General features: G+C 43.1%; 1 protein-coding gene across 1 annotated transcript in view; it reads right to left on the reverse strand.

Moving 5' to 3' along the window:
- Window positions 1–17,124, reverse strand: part of LOC138629070 (uncharacterized) — a 41,700-nt gene that overhangs the window by 15,272 nt on the left and 9,304 nt on the right. Inside the window, exons 21-57 of the mRNA XM_069712565.1 lie at window positions 16,781–16,950; window positions 16,459–16,612; window positions 16,304–16,380; window positions 16,023–16,203; window positions 15,784–15,939; window positions 14,644–14,777; window positions 14,303–14,461; window positions 13,975–14,158; window positions 13,628–13,836; window positions 13,178–13,366; window positions 12,926–13,068; window positions 12,678–12,837; window positions 12,505–12,588; window positions 12,225–12,362; window positions 11,313–11,429; window positions 11,133–11,225; window positions 10,834–11,054; window positions 10,519–10,712; window positions 10,110–10,364; window positions 9,794–10,023; window positions 9,496–9,660; window positions 8,606–8,683; window positions 6,277–6,648; window positions 5,577–5,930; window positions 4,907–5,242; window positions 4,677–4,808; window positions 4,335–4,487; window positions 4,007–4,123; window positions 3,751–3,924; window positions 3,386–3,590; window positions 2,848–3,002; window positions 2,661–2,773; window positions 2,146–2,227; window positions 1,880–2,017; window positions 1,304–1,466; window positions 1,001–1,116; window positions 289–435 (exon numbers count right to left, since the gene is read on the reverse strand). Coding sequence (XP_069568666.1) covers window positions 289–435; window positions 1,001–1,116; window positions 1,304–1,466; window positions 1,880–2,017; window positions 2,146–2,227; window positions 2,661–2,773; window positions 2,848–3,002; window positions 3,386–3,590; window positions 3,751–3,924; window positions 4,007–4,123; window positions 4,335–4,487; window positions 4,677–4,808; window positions 4,907–5,242; window positions 5,577–5,930; window positions 6,277–6,648; window positions 8,606–8,683; window positions 9,496–9,660; window positions 9,794–10,023; window positions 10,110–10,364; window positions 10,519–10,712; window positions 10,834–11,054; window positions 11,133–11,225; window positions 11,313–11,429; window positions 12,225–12,362; window positions 12,505–12,588; window positions 12,678–12,837; window positions 12,926–13,068; window positions 13,178–13,366; window positions 13,628–13,836; window positions 13,975–14,158; window positions 14,303–14,461; window positions 14,644–14,777; window positions 15,784–15,939; window positions 16,023–16,203; window positions 16,304–16,380; window positions 16,459–16,612; window positions 16,781–16,950 — 6,248 coding nt within the window. The remainder of the gene's footprint in view (window positions 1–288; window positions 436–1,000; window positions 1,117–1,303; window positions 1,467–1,879; window positions 2,018–2,145; window positions 2,228–2,660; window positions 2,774–2,847; window positions 3,003–3,385; window positions 3,591–3,750; window positions 3,925–4,006; window positions 4,124–4,334; window positions 4,488–4,676; window positions 4,809–4,906; window positions 5,243–5,576; window positions 5,931–6,276; window positions 6,649–8,605; window positions 8,684–9,495; window positions 9,661–9,793; window positions 10,024–10,109; window positions 10,365–10,518; window positions 10,713–10,833; window positions 11,055–11,132; window positions 11,226–11,312; window positions 11,430–12,224; window positions 12,363–12,504; window positions 12,589–12,677; window positions 12,838–12,925; window positions 13,069–13,177; window positions 13,367–13,627; window positions 13,837–13,974; window positions 14,159–14,302; window positions 14,462–14,643; window positions 14,778–15,783; window positions 15,940–16,022; window positions 16,204–16,303; window positions 16,381–16,458; window positions 16,613–16,780; window positions 16,951–17,124) is intronic.

Below are 17,124 nucleotides of genomic sequence, written 5' to 3' on the forward strand. Positions count from 1 at the left end.
GTGGTTATCTTTGTTTGTTGTCCTGAAATATGGCATTAAATGGAGGGATTTAGTGATGCACCCAGCAATCATGAATATTTTTGTATTTCTAAGTGGTGAAAATTCATAAATAAATCCTCAAGAATTTCTGGAAAATGTTATTTTGGAGTGAAACGTCAGTCTTTAGTTTCATTGTCCCCGGAAAAAATACACACGTCTATGTAATATAATTTGAGTAAATTGCATTATGCATGGTAAACCTGTCATGTTTAAACATAGTAAAATCATAATGCGAACGTCCTCGTTCACCTGGTGGCTGCTGCGTTGTTCCCCCTGTGAGCTGCGTGACAGCGTGTGCAGCGACAGCTGGCGGAGAGCGGAGAAAAAAGGCTGTTTCAGCTCCAGCTTGGTTTCATTCGTCTCCTCCGAGCGGCTCCACGAGCTGAGAGCTCTGGTCTTCAGACGAAAAGAAACCACAGAAAGCAGAGGAGATGCTCCTGCTTTATTAAAGCTCTGGCATTTTTCACAAAAAGGCAAGAGGTGTGTTTCCATGACACAAATGCAGAGCTAGCGTCATGCAGCACGGCGGAGGTCACGTCAGTCTGGATATTAATATCTTTATAGCTGCTACTGCAAATGCAGCGGCAACCCAGTAGCTCCCTGAGTGGTCACGATTCAGTTCACGCATTTTCTTCCAGGTACCAACATCTGTATTATATAGCTTAAATGATGTTTCTTTTAAAAAAAAACAAAAAAAAAACTTTTACGCATTTGGGTTTAAAAGTACACTTGTTCCATTATTCTTTTGTTTTTCAGGGTCACTTCCTCATTTATATTTTATTCAAGTGTTACATTTTAATTCCAATTAATTCGATTTTTGTTCTGTGTCCACTCATGATAATTGAATGAAAAGCATCAGACTCTGAGGGACACAAAAGCAGATGTCACGAAACAAACCCACATGGCTCGAATGACGCTTTTCATTTTTTTCAGGGTGACGTCACACTTTGTACAGTCTGACCTGCTCCAGTTGTCCGTGCCTCGTCCAGCCCAGTAAAACGCTGTCCAGTCGTCCATGTAAGGAACGCTCCAGTGTCACCTCCAGATGGGTCAAACGGGGAACACAGGTGATCTGAACTAATGCAAGGACGAGAGAAAGACTTCAGTCATCTGAAGTCTGAAAGGATCTCGGGAAGTTAGCAGGACGTCGAGGACAGTTCGCCCAACAATAGCTTCATGTTGGCTTTAAAGGATAATGTAAACATGATCAAGCCTCGTTGTTATAACATCTGAGAGCTTCTGCAAAGTCTGTGTAATATTTTACCCCTCAGCGTCTGGTTCCCCGTCTCCAGTGCTGGAGGAGCAGAGTACAGACCAGACAAGCTGAACTTCTGGCTGCCCCACACGGCTGCATGCTGAACTTGGTAGCTCCACTTCCTTGCCTCGTACACCGTCCTCACTGTGACGGTCCTGGGCAGCGGCTTCAACTACAGAACAAAGACAACCACTGACATGATGAGGATCTGCATGTGGATGTACACCTTCATGTTCAGGCAATGGAAGGACAAAAGTATTCAGATTTTAATCCATAAAAGTCTGCTTTGATGAATAAATATAAAATAATACATACAAAATTTGATAACAGAGTTGATTTGAGTGCGCTGCCTAAAGCAATAAAATGCCGTATGCACATTATCTGCTCTATTTTGATAAATAAAGGCTAACAGGATGAGGAGAAACACATCAGTAGTGGCAAAAACTTGAGTTATCAATGAAATATCTTCTGTTTATTTGTTTGTTTATAAACAATAGCTCACAGAGTATGTGATCTTTCTTGACACCAAATTAAAAATGCAATATTGCCAATGAAAATGTCGGTGATGTTTGAGCTCAGAGATACCTGTGGATACGAGTGTTTGACCTCTAAAGCTTGTCTGTATCCGCTCTCAATGGCTGCCAGCTCCCCAAGAGCCCACAGCCTCCTCCTGCCTGACAACACCTCCACCTGACCTGACACACTGGACTGAGACTGGTTCAGCTGGAGGAGGGAGGAGAGAAGGCAACGCTTGTGTGAACTGTCATGTTGGTACAGATAGTAGGAACAACATAAAAGCATTTGTAATTTGATTGAATTTAATTGGAGTGCATTTGAGAAGAAGAACCCACCTGAGACCGCACATTGAGCTGAGATGGCAGGTAGACCAACATCTGGGGGATATTCTGGACCACCTTCACCATCAGGTCCTTGCTGGACAAAAGAACATCTGTCACTTACGTGTATGAGCACGTGTTTGTCAGAGCTTTTGTTTAGTATTAAATGAATTCATTAATGTTTGATGCAGGGTAGGACATTTTAAAATATTTTGGGGGGCTAACAAATTGAGTAGTTTGAATAGTTTTGACCTGGGGACAATTACAGCACAGTAGCTTAATTAGTTGCATTTTTATTGTGAAATGAGATTAGAATGCATAAAGTTATCACCAACTTGTGCCAACAGGAGTAAATAAAAAGCAAAGAAAGCGTGCAACCCTGCTGTATGCAACACCATCTGTATGTGTCATGGAAAGAGACAATTCTAACTACTTGTGCTTTTATTTAGCTCTTTCTAGACATTGTCTGACACTAGGCTGCTGCAATGGTGGATGACTGATGTGATTTCAGTATGTGTATGTTAATATACCTATGAGGCCCTTGGTATCCCTGGACGATGAGCGCGAGTGAGGAGCTGAGTTCAGGGTTTACAGCCATGGAGCATCTCAGCTGCGACTCTGTCAGTCTTCCCCAGGCCTCGACCTGCATCAGCAGTCAGAGAGGTGTCAGCACAGAAGAACAAAGCTGTGGGAATTTTATGTGCATTCTCACCTTACCTGCAAAGCAGGGCTAGCTTGTCCTTGTACGGTGTGTTTCAGTGTGACTCTGACCTCCCTGGTCCCTCCATGTGTCCCCCATCCCCCAATGTCCCCCACCATTCGGATCCTCCGGTCCAGACTGTGAACGTCTAATGAGGCGCTGCGCAGAGGACCTGCAACGGGGATCAGAGTACCGGTGTCTCAGGTTAAAGCCATCATACCTGAGCGAGCTTCACAGCCATCATGAGGAAACCATTTTTCTAAACCATCTTTTGCTTTTACAGGACAAAATGTAAAAGTTATCAGTATTTTAAAAATAATATTTTAGTTTCAGTTGTATAAAATGATCAAACTTGATTGGAAAAATACAAATGGACCCGATATAAAATAATCATGGTATTGTTGGTTATATAAAGACAACATTATACTGTCTTGTCCTTTTATCATTGACATAGGAACAACTAAGGGAATATTTTGCCCTCCCAAACTTCAGGAAACGACATTGAAGTGGGCTACTGCACGCAAATATCAAACCCAGCTCTAATTACAATCTGACCTTTGAACTGAGCAGTCAGGACAGTGTCTAGATTGTGTTGCGTCCTTGTTTGATTAAAACCCGGTGGAGAGTAAGAGAGAAGCACAGCCAGATGTCCATCAGCGACACTGACATTCAAGCCAGAGACGAGCAGCTTGTGTCTGTCCACAGTGAAATGAACTCTGGACCGAAGATGAGATAAGACCTCCTGAATGGAGCAGAAGCCCTTAGAGAAAAAAAAAATATCCAGAGATAGTTGCTTATTTTTGCCACTAACCTCTTAATTAAACAGCACATATTGAGATAGGAAATTATCAACAACACAAAGGACATACAGTATACTGTAAGTGTTCTTAGATATACAGGTTGTCAGTATATTACAATACCTCCATATTCAGTGGCAGTCCTCTGTCATGCAGCCATGACCAGCTGTGCCACATGGTTCCTCTCACTTCTTTGATGGCGGGGATACTTTTCATCTTCAGTCTCAGTCCCGCCTGCTGACCTCCAAACTGGGACAGAAAGGTCAAAGCCTTCCCCTCAGCCGAACCAAGCTCCACCTGCACGCACAGCCATTGTACAGGGTTTAGTGCAGCCCGCGAACAGTTAAATCACTCAGCTTTATATTTCTTCACCTCTCACCTGCACGCTGTTATTTGCAGGGAGTCCCAATCTCTTCAAATGATTCACTGTGTGTCTAAAATGACTCTTGACTCTCACTGTCTCAGACGTCTTTGCCACTGTTATCCCTTGACTTAACTGCAAAAAAATTCAGACTGTGAACGGTCACATTTTGTATCGAAGTCATAACTGACAGATGCTCAGTTTGAGAATCCTTTGCTATCTGGTTCAGGAGCCGAGCACACCGCAGATACAGAAATACTTATTCTTTGGTCTTTTTTCAGCTGTTGGTTATAAAGATATACATGGTATTATATTTCAGGTTTCATTGTGCTGATACCGGCCTCACCTTTTGATTTCCTGCACTGCTGTTGAATATGTAAAAGTATGAGCCATTGTTGTGACTCCCAGAATTCACTGTTACTGCAGCGTTCACAGGGAAACCCAGTTTCTTCAACAGGGGCACAGACTGGTTTAGATTTAATGATGCTTCATTTTTATCCTGCAAAAGCAAAACATTTAAAACATTAAAAGGAAGGTGACATCTTTACATCACAGGTAACACAATTATAATGCGAAATGAATTGCATTTTAAAGTAAATTAATTGACATTTGTGAAAGGTAACAAATAAAACATCAAATAAAAATCAATCATAGCAAAATCGAATTACTTTAAAATGCATTTCCACACCTTAGTTTTTCTCAGAGACACTAAAGTCTGTAACTCTGCGTCATCTATCACCATGGTGACTTGAGATTCGACAAAAGTGGTGGAGACCAGCAGAGACCCAGAAACTTCCATCCTGTCCGGACTACCCCACTCCTAGAAACACAAACAGGAAATGATTAAAGATTATAGATTTTACAGGCAGTAATATTCTTATGTTCATAATTAAAGATTGCAAACAGTGGTATCTGTACCTGAATCACTGTGCAGTTGTTGTGATACACCAGCGACCCCTGCAGGCCAGGCGGTGACATGACAGCCCCACTGGCTCTGACAGCACACTCCTCCATCTGAACGAGGGCTTCCGCATCATATCGCTGGTTTGTGGACCTGCCGGTGACTCTCAGTCTGCTGCTCTTTGGCAGATCTCGGAGAGCAGGAAGGTTGTGGATGAACTCACCCTCAACACTCAACTCTGGCCAGGCCCTTGCAGTAAGCCTCAGGAAACCCCTTCTGCCCTTCAGATCAGTGTCCAACGATGCTGTCCACATACCCCGAGGATCTTGCCACACAGAACCATTCAGATGAGCCTTTAATGGAGGAGAAGTCGGTTGTTATTGTGACTGATGCTGGTCGCAAAAAAAAAAAAAAATACATCTTCCAAAAATATGGGATATGTAGAATTTTTTTTGAAGTATCAGTGGACTTTTGAAAGTAATATTGTTGTCTCATCCTCCACAATCAGTGATTTTTGTAAGAGTAGGTTGTTCTTTTGTAGCATGTTCCACTTCATGACTGTATAATCAAAATGCCCTATTCAAGGCAACTTAACTGGAACACAACATAAAAGATTCCTTTCTATTTTTGTGTGTATGTGATGAAAACACTGACAAAGACATCAAGTAGTCACCCAAAAAGTCCTACCTGTAACAGTGGGCACTTAGACTCCAGAGCCCAGAGCCACAGTGTCCGTTCTCTGGTTTCTATGACTCTTTTGGCTATGATGTTACATGTCCCCACTTTGATAAGCAGAGCTCCAGCCTGGTCGGGGCCTGTAGGAGCAGTCGCCTCTATGGTAATGATTTGTGGTAGACCCTGACTCCTTAGCCCAGTGAAGGAGTGACTGAGGGTCCCAGAGACGTGTGGAGACCTGCAGGACTGACTCAGCTCCAGAGAGAGGTCCTGGTTGTCCGCCCTCAGAGAGAAGGACACAGTCAGCTGGCAAGGAGCGACCGACAGGAGGCCTTGAAGATCCAGAGACACGGGGAGGATGGTTCCCTGTGGCACAAACATAGGTGGAGAACAGTCATTAGTTTAAAAAGACTGTTTTAATACCCCAAAACGTGTCGAGCTGAGCAGCTGTATCATCTATGGTGCTGTTCTGCTCTGCTGCTATGACAAACAAGCTGTAGCTTGAACTCCTAATGGGCTGGAAATTGTACTTCAAAGGAGGCTATGTTAACATTAAAACAGATGATTCATGTAGGAAATCCCAGTTCTTTAAACCGTGATGAAAGAAATGATAATCTATCGTCATGGTTATATCTAACAGCAATGTTTACAACTAAAACATAACTTAGTTAGCTTTCTACAAGCTGTCCATAAAACTGACTGGCTGTCTTACCTGTAGCGAAGGACAGTAGTTGGTCACATTGAAGGTGTAAGAAGACTTCTCAGCTTCTGTCTGCAAAGGCTTGATTTTCCCCAAGTTACCCCTGAAATAACACTGTCCCAGCTCCAGGCCGACCTCCACACCAGGCCAATGTGCAGTTGAGACATTCAGGAGAAGCGCTCCATGGGTAGGAAATCGCAGCACCTTTAGTGCCTCTAAAAAGTGCTGTACAGATGCCCTCAGACTGAGGTGGGGGTGACAGGTTAGGGACAGACTGAGAGTTGTTTTTTGCGCCCCCTCGGCCTGGAGAACAGTGCTGAGATTTGTGGCACAGCCAGAACGGGTGATGGAGACATTGAGCGAGGTCTGTGGAGGCAGGAGAGTCTAGAAAGGAAACATTTTAAAAGAAAGATTACAACCATGGCCAGTATTTACTCTAAATAGATTAGACACAAGTACTGAAAATATTGAGTAGGCTTGTCAAATAATTACCACATATTTGTGAAATATATGGTCACACACATGTGCTAAAAGTATATAGCTTTAACATTACTAATTCATCAATACACTAATTTATGAAAAATGAAATACACAAACAAGACCCATGCTGACAGGATTAACAGCCTCTCCTCCACACATTATGCTTTACATTGGGCTGAACAGGGTTTTATATTGTTTCTCCTGACATGATCTGACAAGCAGAACTAAGTAGCAGATCAACTTGGAGGTGATGTCCTCTACGGCCCAAATCACACAGTAAAGGCTGTCAGAGTTTAATATGTTTGCACATGGTGAGAAAATTACTTCAAAGCAGATGGCTTCGAGGAAAATATAATCTTAACCGTAAACACGACTAACCAGCTGCTGTGTGTGCTCTGAGCTAAATGCAAACATCAGAAGGCTAACATGCTGTTCAGCATGCTAATTAGCACCAAACACAGTCACAGTTGTCATTAGTTTTGTTTCGTAAATTATTAGACAAATAACATTTTGAGTTGACGGTGGTACAGGAGGAAAAGTTCATGATCTTCAAATTTGCTATAGTTTATCCTTTGGGGACAAATAATGACTGTACCAGATTTCATGGCAATTTCCATCACTGGCTGTTGAGGGATTTCAGAGTTACAGCCATGCTATTAGTGTGGCAAAAAACATTAAAAAGCTAAGTTTAATTACAATCATGATCCTGTTGCTAAAGCAAGTTGTACTACAATGGAAAGCCAAGAGTCATCTCCAAGGTGAAGATGTTTCTTTTGCTTTCTTTCTGGTGGGAAACAAGTTTCCTCGCGCTTTTTCTTGTTTCCTCTCTAACCTTCAGTATGACACATCGCTGATGGACAAAAAAATTCCAGCTGATCCTGCTGTCCTTCAGTCCCTTGTGTTGATTTGACAGGAGTAGCATGGAGCACACATTACTTTCCACCTCAAACTGGGCTTGACTCGCCGTGGTCGACATGGTAACAGTGAGGACGTCTGGCTCTCTAGCAGTAGTTAGGTTTTGCTGAAGCACGGCTCTGAAGAAGGTGGAGGGCTCCCAGGCAGCGGTGATGTTCATCTGAGCACAGAGGGTGTTAAAAGAGACTCGAGCACTTCCCGTGAAGGAGGTGTCACGGAGCTGACCTGACCCATAGAGGTCAAATCTGTTCGGGATGACTGTGGCAAGAGAGGCCCAGTAGTGCTGGAGGCTCCAACCCACCTCAGCTTTATGATCTTTCAGTAGTACAGACAAGAAACATTGGAGGGAGTCTTTCTGGTTTTCAAAGCTCACGGATCCTTTGAGCCCATCTTTTCCTGCTTGTCCACGAACATTTAAAGAGGTTTTATGTGGTGTACCACAATCAACACCCCCAACCTGCGCCCAGCCCAGCCTCCCCACCCCTGTACACCGGACAGACACCAACAGACTGGAGCTGAGTGAGTCCCATGCTGCACTGACATCCACCCAGATGTGACACCAGCTTTCCAGCCTCATCCGACCCGTCACTGCAGCCTTGTGTGTTGCATTGTGGGTCCCATACTCAAGCAGCCCGTGCCAGCCGTACAGCCCAGGCCTCTCCAATCTCAGTCCCACATTCGAGTCTGCTCTCCAAGGGCCAACCACAATCCCAGTCCCTAGGACCCACCTCTGGGGCCCAGGACGGAGCAAGAGCCTAAAACCGGATTTGGTAGGAATGCCCAAATATGTCAGTAATGGCACAGAGGCATGAGTGAGGTTAGCTCTGAGCTCCCTCTGACCATTGGAGCTGTAACAGCCTTTAGCCTGAGCGCCGAGGCTGAAGTGAGCAAGCGACAGGCCATAGCAGAGCCTGCTGTGTGGTCTATAGGAGCGAAAGGCTCGTACCTCCACAGGGCGGTCTGCCGCATTTCCATAGCAGTGAGCTGAGAGTCGGTCTGCGGTGGCGTCCCCTGTGCAGTTCATCTGTGAAAACAAAACCCCCCGTTGGTAAAGTTTGTTGTATCTGAAGGAGGCTATGGAAGCATATCTGAGGAATTACTGAACTTTAGACCAGACACATAAAATATTGTGGCACCCTAGGATGCTAATCGGAGTCCTAAATATGGAACAATTCACATTTATTTGTCAAATAGTATTTCAGTTTTATTCTGCTCCGTATGACACTTTTGATGACAAAGTGTTGTTGGACATACTGGAATGTGTCGCCTTCTTAAAACTAATATTTCAACATTTGGCTAAATACACTTATTTTCTTTTTTTGCTTTTTCATCCTTTCTCTCATGTTTGCATGAAAGAAATGCAGACGCAACCAACACTCGGTTATCTTAGTTTAGCATAAGCACAAGAAACAGCCAGCCTGGCTTTCATCAAATGAAACATAATCTGCCTATTGGAAACTCAGTCTTCTTTTACATTTTGTTTTTGTATGCATTAACTAAATAAAATATAATAATCTAAGTTTTTCCTGCAAATATGCAAATAAAAATATTTGAACAATTATTTTAACTGATTTAATCTGACATCTTGTACTGGAACTAATGACCACAATAGAAATAAGTCATAGGGCTATATTCTGTATTTTTATCCTCAGTGATTCTTTTAAATTTTATATAAAGTCTGTCAATTGTGAACAGGTGTTGTGTTTCTTTTAAATTTTGTCAAATAAAACTATCTATCTATCAATAATCTTCCTGGCTAGAAAGACACAATCAAGTTATTTTTAGTCATGGGCTTACATCTGTAAATTAACATGTGGAGAGTTGTGTAAAATATACCTGTAAAGAGGTTGGTATGAGTCCCTGGAGCAGCTTCATCTGTTGCCATAGAGACACTACCAAAGACACTGTTTTGTTTTTTGATCCAACATTAAAAAGGATATCAACCATTCTTATGTCTTCCATGTAAAGGACAAAGCCTGTGTCCAGTCCTTCTGTTTCTAACTAACAGAGGGAAGAACAAAATGAACATACAGGAGAAGTAAACAAACATTTGCCTATATCCTGAGAAATATAACACTAATGCAGTTCCATAATAAATTGTGAAATTGGAGAAAACAAGACAATAGTCCTTCACCTGGTAATGTGCTTTGGCCTGGAAGGAGCTTGACAGGCCTCTTTTCAGCAGGGCTTTGACTTGGTGCTGCATCTGGGCGAGGTATTGGTATTGTTGGATAAAATTATCCATTCTGCCTCCGTGAAACTCAGCGTCTAGATGTTCAGATCCAGCCTGTAGCTCTGCCAGGACTGACAGTCGACCGTCTTCCTGGGCCCACCTAACCTGAGCACTGCTGTTAGCAGGTACACCTGTATCCAGAAGAAAAAGTCACTGAGAGACTGGAAGATAAAACGTGTAAAATATATTGATATCATATTGGTATTGTAAGGATCACCTGTGGCATTGAGCAGGTGGAATGAGTGAGTAAGCTGCATGTGGACTCCCCCCTTCCCTTGATTCCCCAGCTGGTGGCTCACATTCACACACAAATGCACCTCCCCAGACCAAACACATAGCCAATCACGGGCCCACTGGGACTCTTTTCCCATCATGCCCTCTTCATCATCCCCGTCTAATATTTCCCCAGGATCCTGCTGATGTCTCAGCTCCACACTGTGCACGGTCTCCATGACTCTAACTCTCAGCTGTCCTGCAATAACAACACAAATATTATATAAGACATTTAGCACATTGGTAAAGCTTAATGAATTCCATACCCTGCAGTGACACACAAAGACAGCAAATTAATTATGGCTAAATCTAAAAGCTATTAATATGATTAACATTTTCATATGGCGCTCCACCTTCGATGACACTATCAGTCTTCCCCAGGACCCCATCCAACCCCAGGACTGGAGGCAGGACATGGAGGTTGGTCATGGAGTGCCTCAAGTCGCCTGACACCGCCAGCTGGAGACCCTGGGAGCTTTTTAGAGACCCTTTGACCTGAGCCAGCAGAGCCTCCTGTCCCTGTGTAACGGAGCCATGGAGAAACACACTGGAGGAAACAGGATGAACACAGTGATGCAAAAGAAGTCCATGAAGAGACAGTCAGCATTGTTCGTTAGATATCTGATTGTCAGGTGTGAAAACCAAAAAATAAATAAAGATGGACAAACCTGTCTGAGGACATGTTGGCAGCCATGTTTACATGCAGATCAGTGGGAGTAGGCAGCAGGCTCTGGGATAAATTCAGCCTCAGTCCCACAGCTCTGTCTCCCCTCTGGAGGATGTGAGACATCTGGGCGTTCAGCATCACCCTGTCCTTCCCATCAGCCCTCACAAACACTGAGCTGCTCCCTTTGCCAGACACCTTGGAGATGTCCGCAGTGGCCTTTACCTTTACAGGGCAAACAGTAAACTGATAAATAACTGAGACAGTAAAAGACAGACAACATGAACATGAAAGCAGCCCCACCTCTACTGTTTTGGGGATCTTTGATTTGAAGGGATGACTGAGAGACGAGTACAGACCGACTCTGCCTGACGTTCCATTCAGCTGCACAGAAAGCTGAAATAAAAACAACCGGATATTTCTCAGAAACTCTGCTCATCAAACAAGCAATGATTCAATGCATGTAGTGCTTGTTTTACTCACTTGGCACTCCTGTCGCTCTATTCTCAGTTTCCCTCTGGCCTGATAATCAAAGTCATTGTTGCTTTTTGGGATCCAGCATACATCTCCCTCCATTACAGCAGAGGAGGGGAGCTGCAGCTGCAACAGCAATAACAAATGAACTCGTCACAAGTTTAACCTTTTCTACTGTAAACTATACTGTACACTGTTGGAGGTGGAATTATATAATTTATTACACTGATGACTGCACTCGCTAGACAGTGCTTAATGCATATCAGCACTTTGAGAGGCTGCAGCTTGGATAAAAAAAAATTCAGCAGCCAAGATTTTAACAAGAACCAGGAAAAGAGACCACATTACTCCAATTTTATCATCACAACTCTTTCTGCCTCTGTCACCGAGGATTGATTTTTTAAATTCTTTTGCTTGTTTTTAAGGCTCTTAATGGTCACTTATCAGTTAATGTATACTTATCAGAGTATGTTCCAAACCGTCCCTTTAGATCTAATAGTGCTGCAGGCTGGCTAAATGATCCAAAAATGAACTATAAAAAGTATAGTGAAGCAGCCTCCTGTTTTTATATACCAAAGGTTTGGAACTCAAAGAGCAAATTTTGTCGGCAGTTTTAAAAATAAGTTCAAGACTTACTTTTATGATCTTGCTTTTAAGTCATTTCTATCTGTTTTTACCATTACTGATTATATTTAATAATTCATCTTTTTACTTTTATAAACGTTTTTATCACAAGTTTGTCTTTATTGCTAACTTGTCTTTTTAACTGCATTACCCTATTTTATGTCTTTGTTTTTACCTTCTCCTGTTAAGCGCCCTGAGCTGCATTTTATGTATGAATAAATATAGTTCATTATTATTTTTAAGTGTGAAATTTCCAACCATACATTGTTGTATCAATGCGAAGAGAAGCATGTTTACCTGGAGCTGATGGATGAAGTTGGCTTTAACTTTTATAGCTTGGTGACTTGAGTGCAAACGGTTCAACTGAACTTGCCCAAAAAAAGTCAGTCTCTCCTTGCTCCCAACACGTACCCTCCCGTGTATGTCTTTCTGGGTCTAATGAAGATCGTATGATAAAGAAAGCGTATATTTAATACATAAATGCTCCCAATATTTCACTAGATTACCCCACGACAGTCAACAAGTTTAATTTTCTGTCTTTTTTTGTTGTTGTCAGTTTTGAAGGCAGGCAGTTTACCTGGTTGCTGGTTACGACCACACAGATTTCTGAGTCTGATGGAATGGTGTCAGAGCTGAAGGGATGGATCAGCGCAGAACAAACCTGAAAATATGAGATCATATTTGAAAATAAATATCACTGATTACAGTCACTAACAACACCTCCATTGTTGAGGTAATAAGTTAACTTACAAAAGGGCTCGGAGGTCGATAGCCCAGAGTCAGGGTGTGGATGACCTCTCTATTGTCATGGAAACCAGCTTTAGACTCCAGAATGTAGAGGCCTTTGAGGAGGTCGACGGTGAAAGTCTCCCGCAGGAGGAGAGTCTGAGGGAAGGACTGGAAAGGCTGTCTGTGCGAGACGGTCGCTATTAAAGTCAATAATAGAAATAAAAACACACCAACAGAATAAATCAGGCGAGTCGGAGTGAAGTACAGACCTGAGCTGGAGCATTGCAGTTTTCTGATACATCTTCTTGTCCCTCCGCAGCTCCTCCACCACTCCCTCAAACTCCAGGTCAGTGGACGGACTCTTTGGCTTCGAAAAGGTCATCTTCAGAACCACCTGCCGCTTTTTCAAATTCTTACACAAGTACATAAGCAAAAATTTCAACAAAACAACCAAAGAATGACAACTACATTTTTTCAATTAAATAAGGATTTAACATGCCCAGTCCAGTGTCTCCACCCACCTTATCAACAGTGTTCAGGGCAGCAGTCAAGCTGACATTTTGCTTGCCGTAGGTGGAGGCCATCTGCAGGCTGTGGCTGAATTTAGAGGCCTCCAGAGAGATGTCTCCTCTCAGGGGGGGAGTCCACGTCGAGCTCAAGGAGCACGAGGCCTTCACACTCTGAGTCCCCACTAGCCCCCAAGCCTCTGTCTGGGAAGGGGTAGAAGGAAAGGTGATCAGAGAAAAGGCATGTGCATTCATAAGTGCAGTACTACAATTTTCCTGATAATTATTTGACCCTAAAATAGAATTTATACACCTGATTTCATTTAAGCCTTGAGCTATGCAGACTTTTCTGCATTAAAGTCTTGTCTAGAACCATTTTAAAGATTTTGTAGATAAACAAAAAAAAAATTCCCATCATTCCTTCTACATTGACTGTTCAGACAGAGCAGCCTATTCTCTCCTTACTTTGAGGTAGGTGACAGCTGGTGTGTAGAGCTGCAGACGGGCCTCCCTCTCTCGGGCCCTGTCCCTGTAGAAGCCCTCCAGGATGAGGTTACGGATGGTCAGCCACTTTCTGGCCGTCAGCTCCGAGGTCAGCTGCAGTGTGTGACGCTGGAGGTTCAGCCTGTGGGTGGTGTAGATGTAGAGCCACGGTGTGTCCATGTTAAATGAGCCTGGGTGATAATAAGAGAGAGATGATGCTGATCTGTGCCTCGTAGGATTTATGCAAAGAAAACATATGGATATTGAGAATCAAACAATGTCAGACGACAATTTGATGCAATACAATCACAGTGGAAGACTGATTTTACCTTCCCATTTCTTCTGCAGGGCATATTTAGGAGGACTTTTCCAGTGTAATCCTGCCACCAGTGGCATCAGGTTGTTGTAATTTATTTTTAAGTGAGTGCTGCTCTCTGACCCGAGCTGCTTCAGATGAGTATGCAGAAGTTGAGTCCTGTAGTTTAAATTTTTCTCCGGTACCTGGAGATTGAACTTGAATAACACGAAGAGGAATATATCAGTTTTGGAAGAAAATGCCCATATACTGGTTAGAAATGGTAAAAACAGGGATTATCTCACAGTAGACAATATGTTATGAATTTCTATGTGTTGGTTAGATGACACATGTGGCTTTACCTCCAGTGCGTAGCTGGTGTGATTTTGCGTGGACTGGTTTTTGAAGGACTGGCTCAAGAGAAGTTTGTGTTTGTTGTTTATCTCATCCCAGTGTTTGCCATAGCTCATGTCCAGGGCTGACTTAATGTGGCTGGGGCTTTCTTCATGCCTGAGGTGGATCTGAGAAGGAAACACAATACAGACACACCACAACACTTTCTATCATACAGTACAATACCCACTGGAAGCAGCACAAGCATATACAGTTATATAAAGCTCATAAGCATTACATTTAGACTCATATTAATGTTGGCTTCTGACTTCTGTTCTGTGTCATACTGTGAGTTCATGTCTGCAGTTACCTTGTGGCTGATAGGAGCCGTGTTGGTGCAGTAGAACTCATGATCAGCTCTCATGATGTATGTGAGGTTTGAGTCTCTCTCACTCCTCAGCCTCTGAGACGTGTAGCACTCCTGACGCAGGTGCCGAGCATCACCTTTGAGGAGGTCAATAGTAATACTTGTTATCATGTATATTTGTCATTCATGAGATCAGCTGTGGAACTTCCATTTCTTCTGAGCTGCCCTGAGGTACCTTTGCATGTTGACGGTTGTAAATGGCAGAGGGAGTTGATGGTTGATTTGTTGTGACATTTGTGAATAAATTCCAAATGATGTGACTTTATTAAAAGTAACTACAACATGCTTCAGCAGTTTTAAACAAAATAACACTGAAAGAAAAATATCTAATATTCAGGGTTCCGGGCGAGTAATTTTCCCTGATTCTCATTTCAAATAAATCTCTATTTGTCTTTTCAATAACCCTTATGACTGATTGGTTGAAGCAGGCATGTTGCTGTTAAGGTCTGAAAAATTATGCCAATGCCAAAAGTACCTTAAACTGCAATACCACAGAGGGCCACTATAGGTTAGCTCTAAAAAGGTTCCCTCCATAGACTCCCATTCAACTTCTCTCTGAAAGACAAAGTTTTTCCACGAGTCAATTTGATGTCATTCAAAAAACGTACTCCTTTTTATTTGTTTTCTGGTGGTCCATCTGAAAATAATTCCATCATTAAATAGATATTCGGCCCTCAAAAAGCGGTATGTTTGTGGCTTGTCTGTTTGATTGACAGGCCTCTAGTGCGGTCAGGTTTCTGCTATCGGTGGGTGGGCCGCAGTATCCTTAAGTTCCCAATCAGGTCCCCGCTCGCAAGATGGTGCTGTTTTGAATTCACAACAGCAGTTCACAAACCAATGGGTGACATCAGTGTTGGTTGTCTCTTGGTTTTACCAAATGTATCATGGAACCACAGTGAGCAACAGAAAATTTATAACCTCCACAAATGACAATGAAACTATCTCAATGAACAGAGTAGCACTGTAAAAAGACATGCACATTTGTTTGTGTCTAGGGGTGAACTGATCCTTTAGTTACTCTGAAAGGTAACAAAGCAGCTTGAAGCATCAGAATGTTAAACTATGTGTTTCTCAGTCACTCACCTCCCAGTCCATATTTGAGCCTGAGCACGGAGCTCCACAGTGACCCCTTCTGCTCCATCAGTCCCAACATCCTGCTGCCGACCACAGCAGGTAGGAGGAGCTCCGCCTCCACCGAGTACTGCCGGCTGCTGCCGTCCCGCCTGCGCTCCAGGGTCACTGAAAACACATATCAACTGAATGTCTGCTGCTGCCTACTGAGTATGAAACTGCAAGTTAGAGGGATACTTAACGTTAAATACCTGACAGTAATGCAGTTTCTCTGAACACATTCTTCACAGTAGCAGACAGGCTGGTCTTCCCGCCCAGTCCACGGGTAACATTAGCAGAGAGGATCATGGGAGGTCCATCAGTAGCTGTCTTGGCTTCAAGGTGGTAGCGTGTCCTCTGCTCCAACAGGGAGGTCTGGGTGTCCACCAAACCCTGCAGTGGACAATATAATTAACGTCTTTTGTGGTTTCTATCTATTCAGCAGAAAAATCACAAAATCCTAATATATAAAAAACTCCAGATCAAAACATACCATGATATAATAATGACCACCGTCAATCAAGAGCTCCAGCTTTCCTGACTGTATATTACTCTCCTGTTCAAGTTGTCCTGAGAAAACACCACATTTTCAGCATTATATCCAAACTGATGATAGGATCCTGGGCATGCTGTTCCACTGAGACCAACCTTGTATTAGAATGGTTTTCAGAGGATGGGTGATCCTCAGTAGTAGTCTGTGAGGGTTGAAGGCCAGGTCCAGAGACATGTCCCTGGGGATGGAGGACTGAGGAGTGGCTAGTAGAAGGTGGATGGAGGCCTCTCTGGGAAGCCAGGTGCCTCTCTGAAACACAAGATGTGACAGCCACTGTGAGGATAGATAAAGAAATCAGCTCTTTTAAGTCTTTGAAGAGCATTTCGACCATATTACGGTCAAAGTTGTCTCACAAGTAGGAAAAAGAGAGATTCCTCTTTGAACAAAGAATGGTCCATCTTTAGTATTTCTTTGCACCTGATGAAGCAGTGAGTAAGCAGCCTCCAGTAAGTAGTAATGGAGGCCTCTGTCCAGCTTCAGCAGCCTAAGGGAGAGGTGGACTGGTCCAGGTGGAGGGAAAGTAATACCAGTGACAGGTAAAGGGTAAGAGGTGTTGGAGCAAAGTTGCCAGCCGATCATTTTGGACCCTGGGAAGAAGCAGAGATCAGTGTTTTAGTCAATAATATCACTATTCTAGTGTGATCATCAAAGAAAGTCAACCAGTGAGTCAAACAAGCAGCTGATTTTGACTCTTTAAGAGAAATATTTCAAAGCATGATGACACACACCAGGATTTTGTGCCAGACCAGAGAAAAAGGAAA

The sequence above is a fragment of the Brachyistius frenatus genome, unplaced genomic scaffold (genome assembly GCF_029030835.1).
Source record: "Brachyistius frenatus isolate BFR_SWC_R1_liver_20210118 unplaced genomic scaffold, ASM2903083v1 Contig_110, whole genome shotgun sequence".
Classification (NCBI taxonomy): domain Eukaryota; kingdom Metazoa; phylum Chordata; class Actinopteri; family Embiotocidae; genus Brachyistius; species Brachyistius frenatus.